Genomic DNA, 18,853 nt, shown 5'->3' with positions numbered 1-18,853 from the left:
TATGCCGTTTCTTTGTGTGCGGTGGTGTGGTGTTCTTTTTTTCTTTTTCTGAACTGTGCAGTGAGCGAAGGTACCAAAGTGTAAGACTTTAATGCTGCAGCAGAAATTCTGCTTGATCCAAGAAGCGGGTAAAGACACATATTCCAAGACCGAGTTAGCTGAAAGCAACAGTGTGCCCCTCTCGACGTTGTCCACAATATCGAAGAACAAGTCAAAGGTACTGGAGGCCTACAGCAAGACATATTCTTCGAAGCGGTCGCGAGTACGGGCTCCCACATACCAAGATGTGGAATCGGCTTTACTTCGCTGGCTGCAGAAAGCAAACGCAGCCCACCTTCCCATAAGTGGAACGATACTGCGGGAGAAGGCCAACGATTTGGTTCTACAACTTGGGCACGAAGAGTTCCAAGTGTAGCAATGGATGGTTCAGCTGTTTTAAAGAGCGAAATAATTTGACCTTCGTCAGCAGCGCAAATGAGAGCGTCGTCGACGATTGGAAGAAACACACGTTGGCTCCGTTGCTTAGCAAGTACGGCGCAGACAATGTGTACAACCTTGACGTGGCAGCTCTTTTTTTACAAGATGCTGCCCACAAAAACGTTCGCAGCAAAGGACACCGCAATCAAGCATTGAAAGCAGGGCAAGGAAAGAATTACCGTTTTGTTCGGCGAGAACATGTGTGGCAAACACAAGCTGCCGCCACTAGTACCGTCGAACTCGACTATATCGAACCCGTTTACATCGAATTATTCTATATATCGAACAATTTCTGGACACGGTATAGTTACAATGGGTATATATAGCAAAAATTAAGCTTACATCGAACAAAAAAGCAGCGACTCCTGATATATCGAACGTCAAGCGGCAGAAAGTGCCCCCGGAAGTTGGCTTTCCCTCCCGGTGACGGGAAAACCCGGCAGCACGGCTCCATCCAACCGCTCTCCCTACCATGACCTCCCTGTCTCGGACGAGCCGTCGACACCCCCCAGCAAAAAATGATCCTGGCCTGCCCGCAGGGCTTGCTCAGACAGCCAATCAGAGGCTCTTGTGCCCTCGTCGTGCAGGATGGCGGTAATGCGAGTTGTCTCGCTGCTTTTCTGGTTCATTGTGTGTGTGCCTTGTAGGCCGGTCCTTGGCCCACATCCTCCGAAGTGATTGGTGCGCTCGCGCTAGTCGGTGCTTCTGCGCGAATGCGGAAGGTTGCAGCCTCAGCTGCTTCGACGGTGACCATGTGGAAAAGTGTGTGCGTCGCAGGCAGCAAAATTGCCCAAGCAGAAGAAAATGCAGGACTACTTCGTGCGAAACTAAGCTAGTTTCACCAATAAAATGATTTTATAAATGGTATGTGCTTTTATGACATCCAATTATTTAGCAGGCTTATATAGAATTATGCTCTATATCGAACTGATAGGTGTTTTTTTGCGAGTTCGATATAGCCGGGTTTGACTGTAGTCGGAAAGAGTGGGAAGCCTCGCTGCTTTAAAAAAGCACGACTGCCACCAAGGGATGAGCTTATCTACTGGCACAACAAGAAAGCCTGGCTGAAAGGCGCAATATTTAAGGATTGCGTTCGGCAGCTTGACCGTAAGTTTGTGGCCACAGGCAGGAATGTACTCTTCGTTGTTGATAATTGCCCGGCGCATGGCGACATCCCACACCCGAAAGCTATCAAGATGGTATTTCTTCTTCCGAACACCACGTCGATCTCGCAGCGTGGACCAAGGTGTCATTCAACACACGAGGAAGGTTTACCGCCAGCACCTGCTCAAGCGCATGCTCCTTTGCTACAACAACGGCAAGGAGTACTCCATCGACCTCCTCGGGGCCATATGTCTTATTGTGTATGCATGGAAGCAAGTCACTTTGATCATGCGGTGTATTGAACACGCTGGCTTCTTGAAGGAGAGCTCCGTCGATGCTGATGCTGACTATTCAAGTGCACTTGATGAAGAAGGAGCCAAGTAGTGTGACCGCATCGATGCACTCTGCACAGAGGATAGTGAATCCGGTGCAGTTGGCTCCGCCGAGTATCTGAACTTTGAAAATGATCAACAAACGTGCTACTCAGACTTGGAGAGTGAAGCTACCGCTGATGCGACCATGCACGATCACAGCGACGACGACGATGCTAACGAGCCCTCCTGAACACCCACTCTTGGGGAAGTTATCGGATCGCTGAACGCTATCCACAGTTTTGTTGAGTGCCACGGTGGAAATTCTCAAATGCTGCACGTAGTTGGCCAACTAGAAAACATGACCCTTGGAGCCTCGTACTACAGGACGCAGCAAAGCAACACCTATGATTACTTTAAGTGATCCAAAGATCGTCAAATAAAGGTAGCGCATTCCTGCAGTGAAATTTTTTGCCTAGGTTGCATTTTCTTGTGTGTGCGGTTAATTCAAAAACCCACTTAATTCAAAGATCCTTTGCGGTCCCGATGACTTCGAATTAACAAGGTCTTACTGTATACGTTTTATTTGAATTGACAAGTGTACATTTTCTTCTACAACACTCTGTTACTGTACTTTGCTCCATACATGGAAAGCAATGCTATCAAGGCTAAAGAAACTTCTTGCACTGCTTTGCATCTGTGACCAAAAAACAGTGCATCACGTGTGAGAGACAGGTACACACCATGTAATTCAATGTAACCTTATGTTTAATAATTTTACACTGTAAAATTACCGTCAGTGTAAGGCATCACATATCTGAATAAGCAGAGCAACACGTCCTTGCGATCAGTGGCCACAGTGCTTCACTAGTGCTCGTGAACAAACTGCAGTACCGTATTTACCCAAACCTAGCACGCACCTATTTTTCCAAGGAAATAGGTCCGAAAATTGCCTGCACGATACCAGCGGAGACAAAACTAAAACTGCATTCACAACACTGGCAATAGCCTGCCATCAGAGCCTTCAGGTGCAGCATCATCGGCATCGCAAAATGGTGACGGAGCATGATTTTGTGAAGATTACTGTACGTTAATTCTGTGCTTGACTATGATCTAGAGCAGTATTCTTGGCCCCGAACTTTCGGACATACAATAACTTTTGCGAGATTTCGAGTGGCTCAGCACCGGAAGCATCGGCATAATCAGATACCAGTGTTTCTGCCACTGTGTTAAGCTTGCTATCTGCACACAGTGCCAGGAATGTTGTTGGACACATATTTTAACAAGCCCAATGTAGAATCTCGTGAAAGTGATAGCCATATTTCTAAATGCGATTGCTCAAGAATACCACTCCTGTGTGTTCGGTATCTGTGGCCGAAAAAGCACAAATAGTGACAAGAACGTGGCACTTTCATTATGTAAGCTCATTAACAAAAATCTCTTCTGTGAAAATAAATTCTGCATGTCTCATTTTTTTTCTGATCACGAAGGGCATGCTATAGTTTTCTTTTATGAATTGGCAGCATGTTACCTCTAAGTCCACATTTATTTCTTACTATAAGCCCACAAAAATTGGGTGCTCATTAGATTCTGAGGCACGTTAGAATTCGGTAAATATGGTATATCACATAACTTGAAATTCACACATGTAGAATGAGATTTGATGGACAGTTATGTTGCAAGCACTTGTAAAATATGAAGCATTTATTCCATACAATGTGTCTCACATCAAAAACTGCAGTGCAAAACGCTTGCAGGCAGACTGCTATTACGCCAGTGCCTGCACAGCTTCCGCAGCGCTACCTGCTAAGCGTGAAACAAACTATAGAGGCTGCAAATACAGAAGGCCACTGATGCACAATGCTAACCTCACACTGCCGTCTGTTTTTCTCGAGAGCGTTTTTAGGTAAACCATAACACTGGACTCAGTCACAGAGACTGAGCGAGAATTCCCAATGTTACATTCGTAACAGCAACATATAGCTATAGAAAGTAAACAATAATAAATAAACAATGCACAAGAGGTTGTCACTAGATGTGCAACCAAGGCACACGACATGCCCAATCGGCTGTTCTTAAAGTGAGAATCATACAGGGATGGCCACCCCACTATAACACATGACTGAAACAAGTAACTTAGCGCAATAAAAACCGCAGACACGAGAAAGGTCGCCAAAGACAAGCGCAACAAGTTACTTGTTTCAGTTATAGAAAACCAACTAGCCCAACAATCAACTATTCTAGAACACAACACAGTTCACTCATTTTCATTGACAGCCATTTGGCCTCTGTTCTTGAGGACAGGCATGATAATGCGAAAAGGCAAACGCATGAAGCAATCACTCCCAGCAATTGACTACACTGAAAAACAGTAAGGAAGTAGCAAAAGTAGGCTGCGAATTCACTGCAACCAGTGTGGAATTTTCAAGGGGCTTTAAAAGCCAGGCATTATGATCAGCAGGCTTTAGCGAGCTCTAGGCCAGACCACACGTATGTTTGCAGGCACACGCAAGCTCATGTCTACGCACCTCGTGCCTGCCATGCATCACGAGGGATGGCAGTTTGCAGGTATACAAATACACGCGCTCACACGTAGGCATTGTTTCGTACCGGGTCATTGACAGTGCTTCAAAACACTCTAAATGTTTATAATCGTTAGTGCTTTATCTTTAGCGTTGTTAAATAAGCAAAATAGGAAAGAAAAAGCAATTTTTTGCATGCCACAAATCAGCCTCACTGAGAATTGATTGTACCATGCCGCAGGTGCATAACCAGGCGGGTCACAACGTGAGGAAGCCGGAGTGCACCCCGAGCACCAATATTTGTCTGGAACAGGTCTCCACGCTCGTGTCACGTTTAGACACGCACGAGCTGTCCCGCCTCGTCTGCGCATGCATAGGCACGCAGACCCCCGCGTGCTGCCAAGAGTGCATGTGGTTTGACCTTTAGAAAAAAACTGAAGCACTTCAAGTGGACCATGCACTTCATAGGCAGTTTGTACGTGTTCAAGAAGAGTCAAAAGGAGTTAAACACCCAGACAGCCAGCCAAGAACAATCCAGACACAATCATTATGACACAATCAATTATGACACAATCAATTATGACACAATCAATTATGACACAATCAATTAGACACAACCTAATGGGCTCCACACTTTCAGCTCTCATTTTCCAATTGCAGAACTTTTAGTATCCCCATTCAGAGAAATGGCTGGCAGTCAGAAGCAGTGCGGGCTTCCTAAGCGGTGGCTTCGCATGCAGTGAGTGTTGTTTCCGAGCAGGCTGTATTTTACGTGACTGCCCTGCATTGGCTCTCATTTGTGTGTGCGTGTAGCCTCCCTGAACGTGTGAGTGTTGACTGGCCACTTCGCACTTTGATTGGCCAGGCATAACACACAGAAAGTAAGCTGAACAACATGATTTCGTAGTGCCAAAAATACTGGAAAGGAGACATTAACAGTTGTTAATGTTTCCAGCATTTTCGCGCTATGAAATTGTGTTGTTCGGCAAGCAAGAACTCGCCCAAGAAATAGTTATTGTGCAGAAAGTACACCAGTGGTGATGTGAATGGCTTGCAACCATTTACGACTGTACCACTACTAAAGCCCAGTGGGGTGATATGGACAAATGAGTTCCTTGAAACATTGTAACTGCAGTGTGAACATAGCATAAGTGAGTTTTTATTTACCCCGTTGGAGAAGTGGTGCTGAGCCCTTCCAGAGAGAATATTAGTATACATTGCTAGCATAGGGCCTCGAGCATCAGAGTGATAAGTGCCATAGCGTGACATACAATAGCCAATTGTGCTATGGCATCTAGGCTGCATTTCAGGTTATTCTCCGCAAATGCACGAGGGGTGAAGCACAAATATAATTACCTTTCCTGAAAACAGTAGGCCTACTTTGAAAAAGTAAAGTCTGAATAAAAATTCAGAAACAAAGCAAGGAATAAGCAATGCAAACATAACACAATTTGGTGGCCCTAGTATACAGGATCGTGACAGCCAATCATAAGATATTGCGAGCGTATGTGCAAGGGCAAACACACACTAAGAAACAATCAATGGAACGATGAATGAACAACAACCCAACTTGGAGTTGATGTGCTTAGTGTAGTGATGCAGGTGACCTTGTGCATGTTCATAAAATTTAGTTCAATAAATTTTAAAGCGTCCATACAGCAGGAAAAAATGAAAATGAAATCGTTTTGCTACCGCTCAAATTTTTGTCTCAGCTTCGGTGGTCAACAAGTGACATTTGTGGGATGGATTTCGAAGTCAGCTGTGCAGTCTAAAACAACATAAGAAGATGACCACAAAACAATGTAATCATCCCATGGTTTTTCAGCATAACGGTTGCATCCACGTGACGAAAGTTGAAACTACGAGAAATAGTATGATTGTATGAGGAGTTAACATGTTAATAAATAACGATAACCAACTGTATGTTGTTAGCAACTTTCTAAAGAAAGCTTCGGTACGATATACAGTCGAAGCCACTTATAACGATATTCAAGTGCCACGAAAATTCCATTGTTATAACCGATAATTGTTATAACCAGGTTGCAATAAACAATCACAATATGGGGATGGCAGAGCTCATGTGAGAAAACCATAATGGTGCGGAGGCCAATGCCCCTCCCCTCCACATTCCTCCATCCGGCTGCTGATTGTGTTCACTCGTTTAACTGATTCCTGGGCACTCCGATCACGTGTAACAAGGCGTGGCTGTCGGCATTAAAGAATGGCACTGTTATAACAACTGCAAAGAGGTGTCACGGGCGGGAAGCGATATGCGAGCAAGCGATGGCTCTGGTGGCCCCGAAAAGGGCCTTTTAATTAAAAATTGCGAGAAGATTGCTGCAGCAGCCTGTCAGCTTGAGAAAGCCAGAAGAAACGCTGAACAGAGATTGCCATAGGCATCTCGCCACATACTTCTCACTGGCTAGCATAAGAAAAGCCTTGACCGTCAGCCACACATGCTTTACGTGAAGCTTACCGACATCCTCCTCCAAGGCATTCAACTGTTCCACGTTGTGCAGCGGAAGGTTCCTTGCGAAAACGAAGCCCTGGAGGGACTGAATCATCAACTGGGCCTCCTAAAACGTTGAGGCAGCCTGCCTTTCTGGGTCAGCGCTGCAGTCATCATCATCGCTATCTGATGCAAGCATGTTCGCAACGATTGCCTCATCGGTTAGAAGCATTTAGCTTCCAAATCTACACCCATGCGCTTTCTTTTCACCGGCAATGTCGGGCATTGCTGATGATCAGCGGGTGGATCAGCCATCTTCCGCTTCGACGCCGAGTCACACGAGGCTAAGAAACCACGTGGGCAGGAATGATTTCGACGCAACCAACAAAGACGAACGTGCACGATTAAGCTGTCTGCAGAACTGCGCCGAATGAGGAGCCAACGAGCAACACATGAGCAATTTGCAAGCGGCGCAGTTGGGGCGGTCCATTCATGTACGGAGGGGTGGAAGGGCTACGGAGGAGAGGCACGCGGAGATGGCTGGAAAATGAGCGCGTGGTGGCTGTTGAAGCAGCGGCCCATTGTGCAGTAGCTCGAATTTCTTTTCTTTTTTTCTTGTCAAGGATTTCGCATTTCACTACCTTTCTTCACGGACACCTAGCAGCCAGACTTCATCGTTACAGTCGAACCCGGCTATATCGAACTCGCAAAAAAACGCCTATCAGTTCGATGTAGAGCATAATTCGATATAAGCCTGCTAAATAATTGGATGCCATAAAAGCACATACCATTTATGAAATCACTTTATTGATGAAACTAGCTTCGTTTCGCATGAAATAGTCCTGCATTTTCTTCTGCTTGGGCAATTTCGCTGCGTGCGAGGCACGCACTTCCCCACGTTGTCTAAGGAGTCGGAGCAGCTGAGGCCGCAACATTCCGCATTCGCGCAGAAGCACCGGACTAGTGCGAGCGTACCAATCACTTCGGAGGATGTAGGCCAAAGACGGTCGTTGTTTTCCTCGTTGTGCCCATTTTCACATGTGCTCGGCACGATGTCGGCAATGTAGTCTTCGTTTCCGGGCTCTCCCGTGGTCGCGCACATCATTTGCGCTCACAAACGCGTCCACCGTTGATTCGTCAACAGCTTCCGGAAATTCTGACAGCTCGCTCCAAACTTTGGCAACAACGACAACGGCTTCATCGCATTAATCAGAATTTACAGTCATCACCGAGCACGCGGAAGTCGGTACAGCTGAAGCTATTTTGGATGAACCACTCGTACACGGCCGTGCATATGCGTCGGGCGCCACGAGCACTACGGGCACCGGGTCGCAAGTTAGGCCGCTTTAGCCCTAATTTCCCCCTTCAAGATCGAGCCGAGAGTGCACCTCGCAATCTTGTATGTTGCGGGGACATCCGACTTGTCACCGCGTTCGACCCAGTTTATGATTTCGAGCTTCACGACGAAAGGCGAATTCTGCCGCTTCATCACGGCAACACTGCGGGAGAAGGCGCACACAATGAATCAGATAAGCAGCGAGACAACTCGCACTTTTGCCATCTTGCACGACGAAGGCACAAGAGCCTCTGATTGGCTGTCTGAGCAAGCGCTGCGGGCGGGCGGGCCAGGATCATTACTTGTAGGGGGGTGTCGGCGGCTAGGGAGACGTAGGGAGAGCGGTTGAATGGAGCCGCGCCGCCGGGTTTTCCCTTTACCGCGAGGGAAAGCCAACTTCCGGGGGCACTTTCCGCCGCTTGACGTTCGATATATCGGGAGTCGCTACTAGTTTTGTTCGATGTACGCGTAATTTTTGCCATATATACTCATTGTAACTATACCGTGTCCAGAAATTGTTCGATATATGGAATAATTCGATGTAAACGGGTTCGATATAGTCGGGTTCGACTGTATAACCGATAATGTGGCATCGGTGCATTGCAGTAAGTGGGTTATTTCACCATGGAAAACATACAAAAGTTGACATTGCAGCAGCTTCTCATTGTTATAATCGATATATTGTTAAAACCAGTATCGTAATAAGTGGGTTCGACTGTACTGCATTTTGATTAAAAGAGTAACTACGATGATCATTTAGGAAAATTATTCACTTCATGACTACAATTGTCAACGCCAGGTTTGTAGAACGCATATAGAAGAGCATCCCTTTCAGTTTGCAACATGCTACCACATTGTGCAGTTCTTCTTTCCTTGCTTAAAATAACGCCTATAAAATCATGACAACGCCACAGGGACCTGCCACTTCTTCGTGCCCTAAAAAAAGGCTACACAACCAGTAATGCATTGAAAACAAATGTACTGCACAAGCTCTCCGCTAACAATGTGGCCATAAAGATAATAATGAAGAATCTTCTTAATTAATCTGCACTAATCTCGCTATTGATAAAAACAAAAAAAATATTAGTGGCTTTTTCTGGACGTTGCAAAGAAAAAAAAAACAATTGGCTTCATTAACAAAGAGGGCTTTTCTTTTTCTTTCAAACATGGTCCATGATAGCTGGGCTACGCTATATATAATATTCTACCGATTCAAAAAAACACTTCCAATGATTTTCTTTATTATTTTTTGCTTCAGGCTAATCTTTTACACGCAACACAATTGCAGTCGTGAGGTCAGGTAAGCCAAAGACTTGGCTTAGCTGGCTCACGTAAACCAAGCCACGAATGTGATGTAAGAAATCAGTCACACGATGAACGCCATTGCTGAACATGCACAAAAACATAATAACAAGATTGACTAGGACAATGCCACTGTTGTCGTCAAGGAAAAGAACATGTCATGCCGGCGGCTGCTAGAATCGCTAATCATTCAGTCGACGCCGACTACAATGAACTGGACAGCAGGGACTATACCTGCCATTTACACACGCTCGTTACGTCACATGCTGGCTATGCAAGTTATGACAATTTCCTGTCCAACTCACTGAAGAAGGAACAGGTACGCAGTTACGAAACATTGGATATTGCATCAGACTTGATCAGTGACCGTGATTCTCCTTAAACCTATCACACTGGTCGACTATAGATGCTCTAACAGATGCAGTCTACAGAGCTGCAACACTCGAGTCTCGTTACAACTAAACAGGATAAAACGAAATGACGTTTACAAAGAAGTACAGTTGAACCTAGAAATAACGAAATCAGTGGCGAACGCGAAAAAATTGGCTTTCATGACAATTTCGTTGTTGCGAAAAGAAACAGCTCAGGTAGGTAATGCATCGCAGAACAAAACTTTACTGCCAGAATTCCGTTAGCCTACTTTGCAAGCTTTCCTTGAGAAAATAGAACTGCATTGCCGACAGTACAAAGTGCGCTGCACGCAACAACCAGCAGTGGCAGCACTGCCGTAGTGCAGTATTCGCGGTCAACTGCTTTCGGAGATGCAATCACTTCTGCGAGATTTTGCGTAACTTAGCACAAGACGCAGAGCAACAGCATGTGCAGCAGCACTTCTCCAGCGCAAGTTGTTGCACGTAGGCACAAACGTTTCTGGTGCCGAGTGCGAAAGTGATCGTATCTCGTGTACCCGAAGGTAAACGATCGAGATAACGGCCTTTTCACGCAAATCTACGGCAGGCGCCGAATCCACACGCGATGCCTGTCGGATGGCACCAAAACCAGCGTCCTTGAAGCAAGGGACGCATATTCCCGGACGTTCGCTTAATCATGGCCTGATGCGTGACACTCCATATGCTGCAACCGCCATCTCAAGCACCACAAACAATTCCATGTTGGTGGGACGTGGATTTCTTTGCTTTTGCTGCATTTTTCTCACCGAGGCGCATATTACGCAGTGCACTGCCACGATCGGCGATTGGTCATCGAAACGCACGTTCAGTTTGCATTCAGTATCACCTCACACGATTGGCCTAGGCCTGGCCGAATCGTCAGCTGCGGGGAACGCAAACTGAATGCGTGTCTCCAACAACAATCTACGAGACCTCACCAATAGTGGGCGTGCAAAAACTGTCGTCACACGTCGGTGGCAACACACGTGCTGCTTCAAACGGGCGATCAACAAACAAGATGGAGGCCATGATGTGTTTCCAGCGCACCAACCGCTTCCAGCACTTGGTTGTTTTTGTGAACAAAATGGCGGCAGCCACACACGTGTAATGTAGTGGTATTTTACGCAATGTTAGTGCAAAACAATTGCATTTGGGCATATTTTGGAGCCTGCTAGGCTTAAGCGAGTAGGTAATACAGTCGCCGACCGATTTTCCGGACTCCAAAAATTCGGACATGCCCGATTATTCGGTCAGCTTCGCGGCACCGCCATTCTCCCCATAGACCATAATGTATAACAACTGCCGAAAGTTCGGACACCTTGCAACCTCTCGTCTGATTTTTCGGACACTCCTTTAGCTAACTCGGTCGAGAGCACCATGCACCGACTCTGACCGGTGCATGGTCAGACTTGCTGAACGCCATTTTTATTTTGAACGGAGCTTCCTTGCTGCCCCACGAAGTGGCGCTACTAGAAATCCCCGCTCATCATCATCGTTTCTGCCTGGTTAGATAGAGCGGCTCTGCAGCAGTTCCGGTTTCAGCTTAGTAAGCCATGTCAAGACAATCCAGCAGCTGATTTGTTTCCTCGCGCAAGACGCTGCGAGCAAGCTGCGTTTTTCGTTTTTGCGACTGGTGTCGGCGCGGTGGTGTTTGCTTTGTGTGCTGTGTCGAGGTTTCGGTGATCCAACGCGGCATACGTAAACATCGCGTCAAGGGTCTAATGGCGGCGACAGTGCCCGCGCAGACTGCGCTGGGGAATGCCGGCAAGCGGGTGCCGGGAGGCCTAAGATTTGTCGCCTTCCGATGTGCTCCCTACTGACGCGGAAAATGTTCTGCCGAGACCTGCGCAGTGGTGGCATTGCGATTCCGGACACCGTCTCATTTGACAGTTTCATAGGTGCTGACACTGCTGTATTGACATGCGCAGAACTCGACGACGGCAAGATCATTCGTTAGGTTTCTGCTGCACCGCCGGACGATGACTCCGAGTCAGAAGATGACGCACCATGTGCTACGCTGCCGTCGCATGCGGAGCGTGCACAAGCAGTGACTGTGCTTTCAGCCGCCAATAGTGACCGTACGACCCTCTCCGAGATTCAGGCTTATCTGATTGCGCGTAAACGGAACAGCGTGCAACGGCGCATTCACGATTTCTTCCAAGGCTACTGCCGAGCCCGAATAAGTGCGTGGAAATAAAGGATCTCATTTTTTTTTTAATCTGCTTTTTCGGACACCTGTTTATTCGGACATTTTCGCAGTCCCCGTGAGGTCCGAATAAACGGTCGGCGACTGTATGCGGAGTTACATTTCGGCAAATTTCATTGATGCGAGATTGCAGTACAGCGGCATTTCGTTGCTGAGAAGTACGAACTGCATTGAATCCTATGGCCATTCGCTGGGGATATGAAAATGTTTTGCTGTCGCGAGAATTTCGTTGTTGCGGGATTTCGTTATCGCGGGTTTCGACTGTAAATGAAATTCCCTTTGGAGTCCCCATAGAGATCCATGCATTTAAAACCCTGTTTTAATGCAGTAAAATTGTCCTGCGAATGTATATATAATGAATTAGATTCGAAAAAATGTTACTGACAAATTGCGCACAAAATATGTTACTTTCCGTGGAGTTCGGCACCCTTTAGGCAGGCCAGTTCAAAAATCCCAGGTCGAATACGACATCGAGCAACACTGGTGTTTTCCCTGCAAGTGGCCGCTCTCTTTCTCTCTTAATGCATAGCCAAGTGCGGTCAGCCGCACCAGCCTGCATAACCAGCCTGGTTATGTGTGCCCAGATTTTGTGACGTCCCAGGTTTTACGACGGATTAGTGCAGTCCTAGCAAACTCCTCATAGGGAAAACGCATTAAATGCCTCTATTATACCACACAAGATAGCGCAATGGCAGATGCGCAAGAAGCGCCCCAAATCTCTGGCAGCTCCCTTGCGGCACCGTCCCCTCCACATGCTGAATGTCCCTTGCATTTACTTCCCTCTCACTGCTTGTTTTCCTTCCTCCTTGTTGAGTCGCACAACCGCCGGCCACCTTTGCTGCTGTCTTCTTTCTATCTTTAGGCGTTTTAAAGCAAGCAACTTTCGTTCTCTCTTTTGCCCTCGTGGCTGACGGCGATCGATGGTGGTCATAGGCTGATGGTCGCTGGTTGGACTTGCAGCAAGGGAAGGCTTTGGAAAAAAGGGCTCGTGTTCTCGGGTAACCGAGGTGGAGGGAGGGGCGAGGGCAGGACGTTCAGGCTATTCGCTTACACCGACCAATCGTTGTTGCTTCCTGTACCATTTTTCTTTTCAAATTTACTTTTCTGCCAGTTTTGGTTTTAGGGTCCTGCAGAGTGTTAGCCTATAGCTTAAACTGAAGCTCCTCACAACTCTTGTCACATGAAATCGTGTCTTATAGATATAATTTTATGCTGCCAATATACAATAATTCTATCAGTTGATGTCGCTGCCACACTTAGCAGGTCCATATAATCAATGGGTACAAAAGATTCGGCCATAAAAAAAGATTACATTCACCCTAAACCATTTGCAAATGAAAAAAGATCACAAAATATTTGTGACAGTACAATGATCGTAAACAAGCACTAGAATAAGGCAGTACAATAAAATCACAAAAGTTGGCAGGTAGCGACTGGGAGAGCGATGATGCTGAAAGGGAGTCACCTGCGAATAGGTGACCGCAGTACCGCTGGCGGTGCTGTAGTAGGCAGCATTGCCAGGGGTGTACATCGCCCCTGCATCTGTGACGCTGTACACAGGATAACCCGTCCTGCAAACAACAAACAGGACATACGGATCACCTATAAGGTCTCACCACTCATCACGGGGACGCAAGCAAGAAACAGATAATCACTGTCATCATAATTTTTATTTTCAGCAGACTGTCAATATAAAGCCTGCTAAAGATGTACGAACGAGCTAAAGGCTGAAAACATCTTTCGAAGGTGTCGGGCCCTTTACGTTGGCAAGCGACAATAAGATACAAACAAACCACTGAAACAACAAACAAACAAACAAAAATAGGCCATTTTGATTCCGCGAGAATTTCGTTGTTGCGAAATGAGACCACATAGATCGGTAATGCGTCACAGAATGAAACGTTACTGTCAAAATTCCGTTAGCCTACTTTGGAAAGCTTTGCTCGAGGATGTGGAACCGCACTGCCAGCACTGCCGTGGGGCAGCATGCTCGGTCAACTGCTTTCGGAGATGTGAGCGCTTCTGCGAGGTTTTGCCTAACTCGGCACCGGATGCAGAGCAACAGCACTCCACGCATGCAGCAGAATTTCTCCAGCACGCGCTGTTGCCCATAGATGCGGACGCATCCGGTGCCGAGCACAAAAGTGATCGTATCTCGTATACCGGAAGGCATCAATCCAGATTACGGTCCCTTCGTGCAAATCTACGTCCAGCGCAGAATCCACACGTGATGTATGTCGGGTGGCACGGAAACCAGCGTTCTTGAAGCAAGGGACACGTATTCCTGGGCGATCGCTCAATCGCGGCACAATGCATGGCACCCCACGCTGCAACCGCCATAAACCTCAAGCTCAATCTCAAGCTCAAATCTCAAGCGCCGTAAACAATTCTACATCAGTGAGACGGGGATTTCCTTGTTTTTGCTGCATTTTTTTCACCGAAGCGCACATTACGCACTGCACTAGGTGTGCAAAAACCGTCATCCCATGTCAGTAGCAACATGCGGCAATTTAAAACGGGCAATCAACAAACGAGGTGGTAACCATGATGTATTTCCGGCGCAATAGCTTCTGGTACTTGATTGCTTTTGTAAACAAAAATGGCGGCGCCCACACAAGTGTAATGTCATGGTATCTTACACAATTTTAGTGCAAAGCAATTGCATTTGAGCACATTTTAGAACCTGCTAGCCTCAGGCGAGTAGGTAATATGCGAGGCTACGTTCAGGCGAATTTCACTGATGCAGATTTGTACTACAACATTTCGTTTTCGAGATGTACGAAATGAATTGAATCCCATGAGCATTTGCCGGGGATACGAAATTACTTCGTTGTGAGAATTTCATAGCTGCGGGATTTTGTTACTGCAGGTTTCGACTGTATTTCTTTTAATATATGAACCCTATTTTAGCGTATTTAACCAGGTAACTTTCACAAAACACCGACCTGCCAAACTCAATATCTCAGGAGCAGAGCGCATGGGAAAATATATACAGTGGAACCGCGTTCATGTTTTTCACCGGACTTTTCACTTACGTTTTCACCAGGAAAAAAAAAACGTTAACAGCCGGGAAAACACAACAGCGAGGAAAGCTCCGAAAATGAATGAAAAAAGTGCAGTTTCAACTATAGACAATTTATTTTCACAGAGTGCGCTTAGGACTTAAAGAAATCTAGAATGGTGGCTTGCCGTTTCTTTCGCTCGCTAGAAATCACCACACATTTCTCAATAGACTGGAAGGCCGCATTGCTGTCAGCGTCGCTGTGAGGTGCGACGTACCTGCGGAGGAGGTCTAGAGCCGCAACGGCTTCTCCAAAGCTGGATTTGGCAACTCCCCGGCATCATACGGCTCGTGCTCCTCGTCGTCACCGTGCCATGGCAATGGCAATGGACGAAAAAATATCCGCGGGAAATTTTGCCCTCTTTGGCGTAATCATGCTAACGTGCTAACGATTGTTTAGTATTGCTGCGGAGCGCGTGTGTTCGAGCAGCCCGGTTGCGCGCGACGTGGCATGGTTTCGGGAGAAATGTAAGCAAGAGAGGAGAGCTGGCCCGATAGGCGGAGCAACGCCATGAGCAACACCAACTTCCGGCTTCACTTTCCTTCCTCCGTGAGTCGACCCGTCCGAATACCATGCGGTGACCGTAATCACAGTGATGATAGTGAGAGCATTTTTCACGAATGGCCACTTAGTGGCAGTCTCTCGAACTGGCTTGCGGCTTCTTGCAGCCAGTTCTATAGCCAAGCCCAGCCAAGCCCGGCCAAAACTCGTCAAAAGCGAAAATGACAGTTGGAGCGTGTTGCCTACTTTAGCCCAGGCGGGTTCGGGGTGCTAAGTTGCGACGTATCATGTGGGAATGTTTTCATAGCTACTACGTAACAGGAGGGTTCCTTATACATTGGATCCTATGGAAGCTACGCCGGGACCGGATGAAAACGACGTAGCAGCCTGGAAAACGCAGCAGTGAGGAACGTAACAGTGGGGTTCTACTGTATCATGTACAGCAGAACTGCACTCGCAGTTATCAAATGGAAAATTTTTATTCACCCTACTGTAGCAAGAAGCTTCAAAGGAACTCCGTACGGCTTTCTCAGAAAGAAAGCTTCGCTGTTGAAGAAAAATTCATCCTCATTTGGGCGTTAGTTTTCTACTTTGAACACACAGAATGCGGACACCCATTTGATTAAGAGGTGTGTTACAATAGGGCAAATACTGCCAAAGAATTAACAGTATGTTTTGGCATTTTTTCTGTATCTTGTTTAATTTTGACTTGCCAGATAATTTGATCATTTTCGTTGGTCCTGTCTGGGTCGACGCGGACGACGCTATCGGCCACTGGGGCTTTGCTTAATTCGTACCATCAACGTGAAGATATTGTCGACGTGGCATGAAACCTTATCATTCATTGCCAACTCACGAATTTTTCAAAGTGAATTGTTTTCTGAATTCCAATTTGCTTTTTTCGGTGGCCTCATGATTCCGAAAATTTTTCGGACCCTTTCCCTGCAAGAAAAATCGATCAGCGACTGTATTTATTAGCATAAAAGGTCAAATTTCAATACAATTAAACTTTGATATACCGAAGCAAAGTGCCAATTTTACTAACTTTATTATAATGAGGTTTAACTGTAATCAGTGATGCACATCTGCACAAATTTGTCTTGCAGCGTGAATCAATAAACATCGCTCAAAGCTTGCAAACTAGTTCCAATCCAGCATCTACATTCTTCCAGCAAGAGAAGTACTAGTGTGCAGCTATGTCCAGCGCTGGTGCTACTCGAGTTGCACTAGGCTGAGGGGTGGGAGGGGGCATCTTATCGCTGACGTCAGAATCCTAGCCACCGAATGGCAGGAGGGTCCTCAGATGCAGCTGGTTGAGGGCACGTAGTCTGAATGATCTCCGCATCAATTATGACGCCGCATGTCTCTACACCGCTGTCCACCTACATCGCTGTCCTCAGCAGACACCCACATGAGGCTGATGTAACACACAGCTTCTGCCACTGTCAGGCATGAATCACCCGTGCTGTCACTTTCAGTGTCGTCCTCATCACTGTCGTTAGGCGACACTTTGGCATTAACAGAGGCAACGATGGCAAAAAGCCGAACCATGAAAAGTCGAACCTCGTAGCCGACATATTTTCACGGTCGCAGAAGCATTGCCGACCAACTTCTCCTTCGCATTCCAAATGCCACACACCGTAGTGAACGGTAGATCCCTCTCGCGTGCCAGCACCAACTTCTTCGTGCCACGTTCGACAGCGCGAACGATGTCACATTTTTCTTCTATGCTGAGCACCCGGTGTTCTTTATCTAAGCTTCGGCATGACGTGAGTCCTTGCTTGCATGACGCTACAACGCTCACTGGCACGGTGCCGAAATGATGTTGATGTTCATGTGGCCTTAAGGCACAAACACACAGGGCACTTGGAGGCCGCTGTTCCGATCTACAAGGCTTGTTGTTCTGCCGGCCCACCCAATGGGGACGACACACCGCCGTGATAGCATGATAAAAAATGGAAACACTATTTGTTAACTGATACGTACGCAATAAGCTTGTATAGTTCATGCGGATACAAAACACATTATGTTCAATGGCCACTGAGTCGGGGATATGACTTTACTACTTTTAAAATGAAACTACAGTTTAACCTTTTGAAAGTCGATTTTTTTCACCATATGCGACCGCACAGGGTCGATTTTTTTATTGCAGATTCCAATTCTTCTGAGGGACTTATTTCGAAAAAAATTTACCGCAATTTTTCTAGGGTGACCGTAAAGTGAAAAAAATATATATTTTGCGTTGGTATATACGTACTTTTCATTCATGAATAAGAACAATAAAAAAGTAAATAAGCTTATAAAAATTTGATGCATTTTTATACATATAGTTCAAGGCCTTGAATGTGCGCACACGAGAATATTTCGCAAGGCTCAAGTTTTCCTGCTCTCACACTAATATCTAATATGTACATCCATAGCGTAATCGAACTGCGTAGCTGCGCGCACTCAATAAAACTGTGTGGTTGTGCACCCGTCAAAAAAGCACAACGTGCGACAGACCCGCTAATCTTCATCTTATCGCCAACCAGAGGCATTTAGTTTTAGTGAGTGTCAAAAAAAAAAAAGCAACGGAAACGCATGAACGGCGGCATCCATCCTATGCGCACAACTGTGAGCACTAAACGAGCGAGAAAGAGGCGGTTGCCCTTTGAGCGATTAGTAATGAGATAGCCATCAGTTTTGCAAGCGCAAGAAGCCGAAACCGCCTGCGGAACAAAATCCGAACCGCCGCCCACCTGCCCGCGCGGTAGTATATAGATGGGGAGGAGCAAACTAGCGCTAAAACAAACCATGCAATAACGGAGGGAGGCGTGCGAAAAAAATGCTTTTTATGAGGGAACTGCGGTTATTTTTGGGTCTCCCCTCATACATGTGTGTTCTGGCACGGTGCAGAAACAGCGACTGTGCCATTTGAGAGAGGCTGAAATTTCCGCCACGGTTAACTTTTTTTGCTTCGCATGCAGCATTGAGGGGTCTCTCCTAAGCTTTTCCTCTGTGGTGGGGTCAGAGTAATGCTGGTGCCTCCTGCCACATGATGTGTGCTGCTGAGAGCATTGTCAGCGTGCGATACGTTCGACTTAACCGTCGCAAATGCTTGTGCGTTCGAATTACCCTATTGGAATACACATAACTTTGACGGGACCACAGTGTCAGTTCGAATAAACTGGAAGTTCAAATTCGGCGTGTTAATT

General features: G+C 46.5%; 1 protein-coding gene across 5 annotated transcripts in view; it reads right to left on the bottom strand.

The window, feature by feature from the left end:
* Positions 1 to 18,853, bottom strand: part of LOC142560899 (DNA-binding protein RFX2-like) — a 160,652-nt gene that overhangs the window by 109,065 nt on the left and 32,734 nt on the right. For all 5 annotated transcript variants that reach the window (XM_075673310.1, XM_075673314.1, XM_075673313.1 and 2 more), the window contains exon 5: positions 13,562 to 13,667. In XM_075673310.1, the coding sequence (XP_075529425.1) occupies positions 13,562 to 13,667 (106 nt within the window). The remainder of the gene's footprint in view (positions 1 to 13,561; positions 13,668 to 18,853) is intronic.

The sequence above is a fragment of the Dermacentor variabilis genome, chromosome 10 (genome assembly GCF_050947875.1).
Source record: "Dermacentor variabilis isolate Ectoservices chromosome 10, ASM5094787v1, whole genome shotgun sequence".
Lineage (NCBI taxonomy): Eukaryota > Metazoa > Arthropoda > Arachnida > Ixodida > Ixodidae > Dermacentor > Dermacentor variabilis.
The sequence above is the reverse complement of the archived record's forward strand: the minus strand, read 5'-3'. Positions and strand labels throughout refer to the sequence as shown.